Source organism: Phalacrocorax aristotelis, chromosome 24, assembly GCF_949628215.1.
Source record: "Phalacrocorax aristotelis chromosome 24, bGulAri2.1, whole genome shotgun sequence".
Lineage (NCBI taxonomy): Eukaryota > Metazoa > Chordata > Aves > Suliformes > Phalacrocoracidae > Phalacrocorax > Phalacrocorax aristotelis.
Genome location: NC_134299.1, coordinates 6,807,287 through 6,818,543, shown reverse-complemented (window position 1 = coordinate 6,818,543; position 11,257 = coordinate 6,807,287). Strand labels below are relative to the sequence as shown.

The following is an 11,257-nucleotide window of genomic DNA, read 5'->3' as shown; positions in this document are numbered from 1 at the left end:
GCTGCCCACAAACACCACTGCCTGTAAGTTTTCCCATCCTGCCCAAGGCACCGCAGCCTCAGGTAAGGCTAATTAGAGCTTGCAAAGTCATTAGAGGACTGAGTTTATACTGTCATGTCGATGTAGTTAGGGACGATAGGCAGGAAGCTTAAAAGGTTTTGTTTAGGCACAAAAGTAAGAGACCATCTTAAGTCTAAGCTGAGTTGGGGCGGTGTGTAGCAATTGCATCTTAACTAAACTCAGGTAAAAAGCCAGGCCTAACACTGCTCTGTAGGGACAAGAGGGAGCTCATATAATGCGTGCTTTAACAAGCTATTGCTGAGGGCAGCCCTCCTTTTCTGGGAAAAGTGAAAAACTTGCTTAGTAGTAACTCCAGGACAAGCAGAGTTGTTGATTTTTTTCCTCATACTTTATTTAGAGTGAGCCTGTGTTATTCACTAGCTACTTGCACGCTTTACAATACAGTCCAGAAAGCCTCCTGTGTGCCTAAGGTAGCCACCAACAGCCCCCCAAGTGTTCTTTGGTTAGAAAAAAAGGCTTTTAAAAAAAAAAAAACACACCATCCAAATAGCAACAATAAAAAACAACGGCATAGCTGCACACTGGAAGAAGTTACAGACCTGCTACTGCCCAGGGCAGGCTGAGAACAGACATATGGCTTTTTCTCAAGGAGCATCTTCTACAGAAGAGCTTAACTCAAACTCCATTGTTCAGTAGAAGACTTCAGCACGAGTCAAACCCAAGCCGTCCAGGCAGACGGAGCATCTCCAAGAACAGAACCAGGAGAGCTACTGCTTTTGCACCCTGGAGCAGCCGCGCTCTACCTCGCACAGGACTAACGCCACAGCAAGCTCCTGGGAGAGCTGCGCGCCCAGGACCCCAACGCTGCCTCGTCCCTGCTAGGGCAGGGGCGGCTTCCTACAAGCGCTAGCTTAAACATAAAGCAGCTTTGCTAGCACGAGCAGGCCAGGAGTGTAGATGCTTACACCTTAGTATGACTAATGTGCATATGCTTCAGCTTTGAATAAATATCTATGGCCTCAGAATAGGACATTCCACTTCCAATACAATAAATAAAAATATTGCATTTTCTATCAGCCTGTTTGGGAGTCTGTTTGGAATGTTGTTTTCAGTGCTAGAGAAAGAGTTCCACGTTAAGCAGTCAATGCTTCCAGCTCTTTGGGTTTCAACAGCTTCTTGGCAGCAATGATGGTGTTCTTCATCAGCATGGCAACTGTCATGGGCCCAACTCCCCCAGGGACCGGAGTGATGTAGCTGGCTTTCTTCTTCACCCCTGCAGGAAGGGAAGCTAGAGCTTAGCGTGCACTTGCCAAGCTGGCCAGCCAGCATGAAGCTGTAACCAGTAATTCCTTAAAGATCACCAGCTAAGGAATAGTAGTTTCTCAAGGTGGACTTTTCCCCCCTCATTAGCCAGGGGAGAGCACACCATAGTCTGTCCATCTCTGCTACTGAGCAAGCTTAACGGCAAAGCCTAAGCTAGGGGAAGAGCAAAAAGCAAGATCTGGATTTATAGCACAGAAATGTCAAGTCCAAGACTAGATGTGGGCTTCACACGTGCTCCTGAGGGCAGCCACAATAACGTACTAATACTCTGAACATTCTCCCTCTTTCTTCCAGGAGGAGGCTCCAGTGCCTTTTGCCAGGCAGCAGCGGTGCAGGGCTCATGGCAGCAGCCCATCTGGGCACCGCTGCAGCTCAGTGGTCAGCAAGGCCAGAAGGTAGGTTCTGCATGGTTTTACTTAAAAGCAGGTGTATGAGTGATGAATTGGAGTAGAGGCAAAGCAACCGAACCACACAGGGTCAGGATGAGTCTCCTCTGCCTTGCAGCCTATGGCTTTCCCATGGCATATTACAGGAAGGCTGTGCCCTTGCATATGGCACAATATCAGATGCCCCAAGCCAGAGAACATAACCCAAGTCACTAGTGACAGGAAAAGAAGAAACAGCCTCAAAATGCATCAGGGGAGGTTTAGACTGGAGATTAGGGAAAACGTCTTCCCTGCCAGAGGGGTCAGGCCCTGGCACAGGCTGCCCAGAGAGGTGGGGGAGTCACCGTCCCTGGGGGGGTTCAAACAACATGTAGCCGTGGCACTTTGGGACGTGGTTTAGGAGGCCTGGGGGGGTTGGGCTGGGGGTTCAACTTGATGGTACTGGAGGTCTTTTCCAACTTTAATGATTCTATAAGCATCAGTCTGCATCTGCTCAGTCGCATGAGCCAGGGCTTTCTCCTCCCCTTCTCAGCACCCTTGATGTTTAATGCTCAAGGAACCAGATGCAGAGCCTTTCCTTACCTTCAAAATCCACATCCCCAACCAGCCTTGATTTGGCAGTGATGGGATCTTGCACTCTCGTTATCCCCACGTCAATAACCGCAGCTCCTTCTTTGATCATATCGGCTGTGATCAGATTGGGTATGCCTGCAAAAGAAAACAGAACCGCACGCTCATGGTGGTGCTGAACAGCCCCCCGTTCCCTCTTACCCCGTCTTCACGTTGTTTTGACCCACCTGGGCCTTCCAGCCTCACAAAACAGTTGGACTCAATCTTTAGGATTATTTAGGTTGGAAAAGACCCTTCAAAGGGCAAATCTACCCAAAGCTGCACAATCCAGAGCTACTGATGTGCCGCTCAACCAGGAGTTTGGGTGTTTACTGGTAACCTCAGAGTGTAAAGAACTGGAATCCACCCTCAGAAAGGGCTCCAGCAAAGCAGCGGGGAGCAAAGCATCCTCTCCAGGTTGACACCTTAAAGCTTGCATTTGAGGTCTGTGTTCACGCAGCTCCAGCAACATTTTTGCACCTGTATTAAGTCAGCAAGCTGGAGCTGTGTCTGAGATCACCACAACCCAACTTGGCTGTAAAACAGCCAGCATGACAGGGGTGGGGAGCAGCAGCTTGCAGCTAAGCCACCCTTTCAGGGTGGCGTTTGTCTGGTTCTGTGAGATACTCCCTCCTCAGCTGACTGAGCTGAGGCACTCATTCCCACCCTCAGTTTCATTAACTCTTCCATGCAAGCCTTCCTCCGCTCTGCCAACCACCCATGGCAATTTACATGTCTTATCTGCCAGCAGCACTTCTGCCATCATTACCGACACCTTCGGCACCACTTCTAGTCCTTCCAGCACCTTTCCAACTGACATTTTCTCTCCTCCCTCCCCCCAGGCTCCCACCCAGCTTCTGCTGCCAGACACCCCCAATCGGCTCAACCCTGCTGATGAGCTGCCTCTGTGCCAAGGGTACAGCCTGGAGGAGAGCTCACGCCAAGTGATTCCCGGTGCTCTGAAGGTGGCACTGCAGCTGTCCCTCAGCATTTTGACTGTCTCTAGGTAAGCAGATGCTATCTCATTTTTTTTTTCCTCCTCCCCACAAATACAGAACTGCCTACATATATAACAGGGCCTGTCTGTAGCTGTTCTCTAGCTCTGATCAGGTGCTCGCTGGCATACCAAGCCCTCCTGCCAGATGTTATTTTACATTTAAAAAGCAAAGCTACAAACAGCTCTGCCAGTCAGATCAAGTATGTGGCTCCTAGGCTTAATCACAGGATTAACTGGCTGGCTCAAAAAGCCCCTCACTCACTGTCCTAGGCCCTGCCTAGGGCAGCTGCCAGCAGCCATGAAAGCACCCGACTCTCCTACACTACCAGAGCCGCTCCAGATAGGGAGGCCCCAGGTCATTCAATACCAGCAGGACTGTCTCCTGCAAGCAAGGATTACCATCAGAAACAGCACGCGGGCTGCAGAGCGGCACCCTCTGCACACCTTGTCTGCGCTGCTAGAGTCAGGCCTTACCTGCTGCTGCTACCACGATATCAGCACGGATTGTGTGTTGCTTCAGCTGCTCCTTGGGAGTGTAGCGGTGGGATATTGTGACTGTAGCATCACCTGTGAGAGCGGTTACAGGGAGCTTTAATTCACATGTACTACCCAAACCCAGCTGCTTCTCTAAATCTTCCCCTTCAAGACCACCCATGCATTTATCCAGAACATCAGAGCCTGATAACAAATCCCAGGGAACAGCGTACAAATCAGAAGGAGGGATCTGGGATGGCAGAGGACAAGGACTCACTGAAGAAGGCTCAGAAGCGTTACAAGACTGATTATGTGCAGAGTTATTTGCTCAGCCTTGACCACAGCCCCTGTGAAGGGCCGGCATCCCTAAGGTGCTTCTAGGACTGATTAGGAGCCTAAAGGGGACAGTGTGACAGGCTGAGGGCTTCTTTCTGCAGCTGCCTGGCACAGAGGCTCCAAGGCCACCAAGCTCGTACCTCCTGGGCGCTCGTGCCTGCCATCTGTATGCAGCAACATGGCGATGGGCATGCCCACGTTCTTCGACCTGCCAGCCACCACCACATTCTTCCCCAGCGTTGGGATGCCTGCAGGAGACAGGATGGAGTCTTAGGACAAGCGCAAGCTGGAATTATGCCAGACAGCAGCCAAATACTGCAGCAGCAGCAGCTTACCAGTTCTCTTAATGATCTCCCACACCCCCCATGGGGTAGCTGGCAGCATGGAGTACTGGTCAAGACACATGCGCCCCACGTTTATCACGTGAAAGCCATCAACGTCTTTGTCTGGAGTCACAGCGTTGCAAATCTTGCGCTCATCAATATGTTCTGGAAGAGACCAAGAAGCTTTAACCCTAGGGATCAGCCCAAATCCTGTTCTTTGCAGTCAGCCAGAGCCCTGCCCTGCTGCACCAGCCCCTTCAGAGTTTAGAAGCTACTCAAGACTTCCAGCAAGCTCAAGGCTAACGGCTCCCAGCAGAAGGGGACTGGAACCACTCTGGGACTGCAGCATTGCTAATGTCAAGAGAGTATTTTTAGGCAGCCTCTGTGTCACAACAGTTCAAGCTTCTGGCTCTAGGAACCAATACTCCCCACAAGAATAGATTGCTGTGACGCCCTGCCCAGCAATTTAACTTGTACAGGCAGCTGTGTAATGGAGTAGCTGCATCAGCTCCTTTAAGCCACATCATGGCAGGGTGCCACCGCTCATGTCACAGGATAGCCCTGTGCTGCTCCTCCTTCTGCACGTGCAAACCCTTAAAAGCTTTATGTAAAAACAGAACAGATATCTAGCTACTCACCAGGTAAAGGCAGCTGCACTAACAACCCATCCACATTGGCATCATTATTGAGTTTGCTGATCAAATCAAGCAGCTCCTCTTCACTAATTGAAGCCGGCCTGAGGATGGTTTCACTGCTGATTCCTGCCCAATCATTGAAAACAACACATTAGAGAGCCACGTGTACACAAGTGGGAGAGCAACTTTCTTAATCCACGCAGGTGTAAGCTGCCCCGTTTCAATGCGCCACCAAATGTGATAGGCACACACCAAGGATCATATGCTTTGCGTAACAACAAGCACCCTCCAGGCTGCAGACCTTCGATAGTCTTGCAAGTTATGACCATCACAGAATCCCAGAATGGTGGGGGTTGGAAGGGCCCTCTGGAGACCACCCCATCCCACCCCCTGCTGGAGCAGGCACCCCCAGAGCAGGGGCACAGGGCCGCGTCCAGGCGGGGGGTGAATGTCTCCAGGGAAGGGACCCCACAGCCTCTCTGGGCAGCCTGTGCCCCTGCTCTGGCACCCGCACAGGGAAGGGGTTTGTCCTCATGTCCAGGTGGAACTTCCCGTGTTCCAGCTTGTGCCCGTTGCCCCTTGGCCTGGCGTTGGGCACCACTGAAAAGAGTCCAGCCCATCCCCCTGACACCCACCCTTCAGATATTTATAAGCATTGATGAGATCCCCCCTCAGTCTTCTCTTCTCCAGGCTGAACAAGCCCAGGTGTCTCAGCCTCTCCTCACAAGGGAGATGTGCCAGCCCCCAATCTTCATAGCTCTCTGCTGGACTTGCTCAAGCAGTTCCCTGTCCTTCCTGAACTGAGTGGCCCCAAAATGGATGCAGTGCTCCAGATATAGCCTCAGTAGGGTGGAATAGAGGGGGAGGATGACCCCCCTCTGATAATTAGTATCAGTCTAATGACCTGGGAAAGACTATTTGAAAGCAGAGACCATCCAAGTGCAGGGAGGGCTTGGAGAAACCTAGTTAAAGTGCACTACGATGAAGATGCAACTGCACATCCTGTGGTCCCCCTTGCCACAGTAAGAAGGGGACATCAGCCTAAAAAATCTTAGCCTCAAAGCTGGCTTTGGCAGCATGGAACTCCAGGGGAGATTAAACCCTTTATTGCCCCCAAGCCCTTCAGCAGTTTCTCCAGAAAAATACTTGGCAGGACCTCAGCTTGCAAGACAGGAATGAGCCGCAGGGTAGCAAGGCTGCCGAGCAATGATTTCATCTCAGGCAGTTGATGAAAGGAAGCCCATCAGAGCCCCGTCTGGGCTTTATATGGTCCTAGGAAGGTTGCAAATCCAAACTACAGAACTTGATGTTGCCCTAAAGGATTCAAATGGCACAACGCACACATGAACCATGTTTATTAACTACATCCCAGCACAACAGTGAAGGCAGCCACAAGGGTGACAGCAAGTGCTGAGGCAAATGTGCACTGCCACACAGCTGAGGTGAAAAGCTGCCAGACAGATGCATCCCAAAAAGCTTCCTCCGGCATAAAGGACTCCCAGCTAAAGCAAGATAACAGTCTCTTGCTCTGCTTTTTCAGAACAGAATAAAAGACATACCGACATCGGCAGCCGCTTTCGTTTTGTTCAGTACATAGGAGTGACTCGCTGGATTTTCACCGACGAGAACAACGCTGAGGTGAGGTCTCTTGTTTCCGGCTGCTACCCACTGCTCAACCTCGTGGCGGGCTTCCTGTCTGATCTGCCGGGCCAGCTTCTTTCCAGAAATCACAACTGCATCGTTTCTGCAACAGAGACAGTGTTACCAAAGCAGTCAGCATTAAGACCATCAAATCCAAGCTCTGTGCAACAGAAACCAGGAAAAATGGATGCTAACCGCAAGCCACAGCAGAAAAGGCTCTATTACTCAATCTCTGTACAGGCCTATTGCACCTTTATGCCAAATCACACTAAGCAGCATAGTTCAGTCTTAGTTTACAGCTTTGTTGCCCAAAGCTGGGATCAGCAAACAAGACTGCGAGAGGGACCAACTTATTTGCGCAGGCCGAGAAAGCATATGCTGTTCTTCGCAAGGCCAAGAGTCCACGTGTATCGTTTGCCTGGCACCTGTTTCAAACTAAGACACTACGTTAGCTTGTTTTCAAAAAGCCAGTCACCCGTTCCTTGTGAAGGCGTGACAGCTTCACTACAAAGTACTTGCACAAAGCAGAACTCACCCCGCTTAAGCAGAGCTTTGACCACCAAAGAGGTCTACCGAGTAATTCTGGCTTGCTGGATGCAGCACAGAAGGCACAGCATGCCATGCTTCTCTATTGAGCGCTGTTCCTGGAGATCCTCGGTCCCCACAAATTCCTCAGCAAGACCGTCAGCCCATCTAGCACAGCATGCGCCTGCACAAGCCAATCTCATGCCCTCCCCAGCTCAAGTAATTGCTGCCAGCACTACAGTTTTTCTTCAGGCTGTTGAAGCTGGGCTGGGGGTATGAGGTTTCACCCCCTCAGACAGACTCCAACATCTAGCTGGAGTGTAAAGGACATTCGTCCATTCGAACTATATCAAAACAGCTCCTCGCCTGCATTCCTGATCTAAATCGGTAACGGGAATATCCAGTCACTGCCAAATGCGTTCTAGGCAACTGGACACTCCGCAGTGTATGGAAAGGCTGACTTGACCTACAGCTAGCTGGGAGGCCGTGGCTGCCAGTCCTCGCTTACAACAGGCTGCCCACACGCCTCACACTTGGTTTTTTCCCCACAGGTTATCACTCTAACTCTTATTTGAGCAGCATTCTCAATCACTAATCCCTTTGTGACAGGATTCACTTTCACAAGTTTCAATTTCAGACCTCACTGCAGCATTTAAGTCTCACCTCATGACAAGTACCTTACTCACTTGCCCCATTACTCCTGCTTCTGAGCTGGAGCAGGCAAAGATGCTCCCCGCCTGCCCTACTGTTGTTTTCAGTGCCTTCCCGCATCGCAAGGACCAGCCCATTTCTGAAGCAATCACCAAGCAACCCACATCACAACTCCATAAACTACTCAAGTGCCACAGGAATCCAGGAGACGGGCTTTCTCCCGTGGGCCAGTTGACAGCACCAAGTGCTATTTCCAACCACTCTCGGGCACAAGCCCAATTGCTGCAGTTTCTCCTCAAAAAAAACCAATCCATCGGCTGCCTAGTGTATGGCCCTCCTCCTACCAGGATCCTCCGTTAAGTCCAACACTGTTGTTTTCTGACCTTCTCTAGGTCTAATCCTGATCTTCCTGGGGACAGCTACCATGAGAGCCGCTCCAGACCCACACCTGCATAGGACAGCCACAAAGTGCCATCCCAGGTAGGAAAACCTATTACCTAAATACTTACTTGGAGATGCAGACGACCTTTTGTGCTTTCTTAATCCCTGACCTACTCAAATATGTAATTTTCCCCATTTACTGGGAACTAAACATTACTTCACCCCTAACAGCAATCACCTGAGTCAGACCCATTTAGCAATAACCAGTAAAAACCCACCCCAGATCAGCGCAGCACTCTAATTCTTATTTTAGCTTTAGAGCTAAGCCTGCACTAAAGTACTGTACATCTACGTAGACATAAGAGGAATTATTACAGGTGCCTGGCAAGCTAGGGCAAGGAGAATTCATTAAATTTGAGACACCTCATGCCAAGAACCTACCCAAATCTTCCCCATTCGGAAGCCTGAGGCCGCGGTGCCCAGCCTGGGCTCCCAGGGACGGGGACACCCGCCGTGAGCTATGGGGAAGGCAAAGTAAGAGCTGGGAGCCCTGTTTAGGGCAGGGAGCAGCCCCAGCAGCTCCCTCAGGGGCTGCGTGGAGCAAAACCCGCGCGGGGTAATACAGGAATGGAAGGGGAAAGCCAGCCGGTGCACGGGCGGGATGCTCGGGGGGTGCCTGGCCCCTCGTCACGGCGCTGAAATGCGGGGGGGTCCCGGTGGTGCGGGGAGGGCGCGGTGCCCCCCGCCCGGGGCCCGACACGCACCACGCAAGGCGGGAGCGGGATTTCATCAGCCTGCACCGCGCGGGGCGGCCGCTGGGGGCCCGCCCCATTCATTCCCGGTGCCGGTGCAGAGGGGCGGACGGGGCAGCCCAGGGCCGGCGGGTGAGGGGGGGAAGCTCCGGGCTGGGTCTCCCCCTCCTCAGCGCGCCCTGCGCCGGGGTGCGGGCGACGGGGGGGGCCCCGCTCCCCCCACGCACCCGAAACCCCCCGTACCTGGCGGCGCTGAGGTGGAGGCGGCGGCCGCGGGGGCGCAGGGCGGCGCGGCCGAGGGTGCGGAGCGGGCAGAGCGCGGCGGCCATGGCTGCGGCCGTTCCGGCGGGAAGCGGCGCTGCGCTGCGCCCCGCCGCATCCCCCCCCGCCGCCTGATATAGTGCGGACGGTCCGGCCCCTCCCCTCCGCGCGGACCGGCGGGAGCCAATCGCCGCCGCGAGCGGCGCGGAGGGGGGAGTTGAATGTTGGAGGAGAGGGAGGGGGCGGGACGGAGCGGGAGGTGCCCGGCCGCGATTGGGGCAGAGGGAGAGAGGCGCTCGGGAGAGGGGGTGGGCGGGGCGGAGGGAGAAAGCCGGGGGGTGATTGGTGGGGAAGGGCGGGGCTTCTCCTCTCTAATTGGGCAGGGCGGCGCTCATTGGCTGGGCCCCGTGGGGTAAGAGGGGCTGCGGGTTGCGTAACCGAGGGGCGGGGCCAGGGGCGGGGTCGGGGCCAGGGTCGGGTCTAGGGCTGGGCCTAGGGTTAGGTCAGGGGTCAGGGTTGGGATTGGGGTTGGGATTAGGATTAGGTCTGAGGGTCAGGTAAAAGGCTGCAATTTGGGTTGGGTTAGGGCAGAGAGGGAGAGTGGGATTTGGGGTGGGATTGGGGCTGGGGTTAGGGCCCTGGTTGGGATTGGGGCTGGGATTAAGGTTAGGCCTAGGATTGGGGTTAAAACTGGGGCTGGGGTTGGGAGCAGGAGCAGGGCTGGGGTTAGGACTGGGATGGGGGTTGGGGCTGAGGTTGGGGTTAGGGCTGAGGTTGGGGTTAAGGCTGGGACTGGAGTTAGGTCTAAATATGAGATAGAGGTTAGGGCTAGTGCTGGGATTGGGATTAAAGATGGGACTGGGGTTAGGACTGGGATGGGGTTAGGGCTGGGTCTGGGTTTGGGATTGGGGTTGGGGTTAAGGCTGGGATTAGGGTTAGGGTTGAGGTTGGGGTTAAGGCTGGGACTGGAGTTAGGGCTAAATATGGGATTGGTCTTAGGGCTAGGTTTGAGTCTGGGATTAGGATGAGATTAAATATGGGACTGTGAGTATGTCTAAAATCAGACTGAGATTGAGGTTAGGACCAGGGTTAGGTTGGGGACTAAGGATACACACAGGAGGACAGGCAGTTTAATGGCTAAAAAATAGGGGAGATTTTTGCTGCAGGAGGTCACCAGTATCGTCCGACCCCTCCTTGAGCACCACAGAACCGGGGGTGAGCCAGGTGCTCCCAGTGCTCCCAACACAGCGGGATGGGAAGCCAGATCCGTGGCCATCCGTCAGCACCCACCCGCGGCAAGAGGGAGCTGTTACTCACCCTTGGGATTTCTCCGCTGTTTCTGGCTGCGCTTTCTGCGAGTGGAAAAATTAAATGCTTTTGTACAAAATTAGATACGATGAAGTTTTTCGTGTTGTTGGTTTTTTTTTTTTAAACAGATCCCACGTGGCATCTGACGGCCCATGGCACCAGATCGGGTCGGGATGGGTGTGAATGATGCTTCCCAGTATTGCGGAGAAGGAAGCAAGAAGCCTGCAGAGAAGAGAAAAGGAGAGTCTTAGGTCCTTGGGAACCTGAGCTGAGTGAGTTTAGCCATCCCCACCATGTTTATTTTCCTTAGCTTTGCCCTATGTACCCTTCCAGTTGTGAAAGGCGGCTGTGGAGGTTTATCCCAAGGTCACTGAAGTGCTTGGTAAAGTCTGTGGAGGTTTTTATACTGCCGTGAGTATCAAATAAATACCAAGGATCACCAGCCGCTATCTCCATGACATCCCAGAAGAGTCGGCCCCACTCTGTGCCGCTTCTGAGAGCTGCAAGAGGCAGCCTGGCTGCGAGCTAAAGTAACCTCACAGTGTTTATTTTAGTTTTGAACTTGTTTAGAGTAGCCATGGATCACTTCCTGGTTTTTGAAAGTAATTTTTTAGGACAAAACCAGCAGCTCCTT

General features: G+C 52.9%; 1 protein-coding gene across 1 annotated transcript; it reads right to left on the bottom strand.

Annotated features, from left to right (window-relative positions):
- Nucleotides 1–387: 387 nt before the first annotated feature.
- Nucleotides 388–9,473, bottom strand: MTHFD2 (methylenetetrahydrofolate dehydrogenase (NADP+ dependent) 2, methenyltetrahydrofolate cyclohydrolase). The gene is made up of 8 exons (XM_075074644.1): nucleotides 9,298–9,473; nucleotides 6,664–6,848; nucleotides 5,108–5,230; nucleotides 4,482–4,634; nucleotides 4,287–4,394; nucleotides 3,811–3,903; nucleotides 2,313–2,438; nucleotides 388–1,294 (listed from the first exon to the last, which is right to left on the bottom strand). The coding sequence occupies exons 1-8, from the start codon at nucleotides 9,381–9,383 to the stop codon at nucleotides 1,155–1,157; spliced, it is 1,014 nt and encodes a 337-aa protein (XP_074930745.1). The 5' UTR covers nucleotides 9,384–9,473; the 3' UTR covers nucleotides 388–1,154.
- Nucleotides 9,474–11,257: the final 1,784 nt, after the last annotated feature.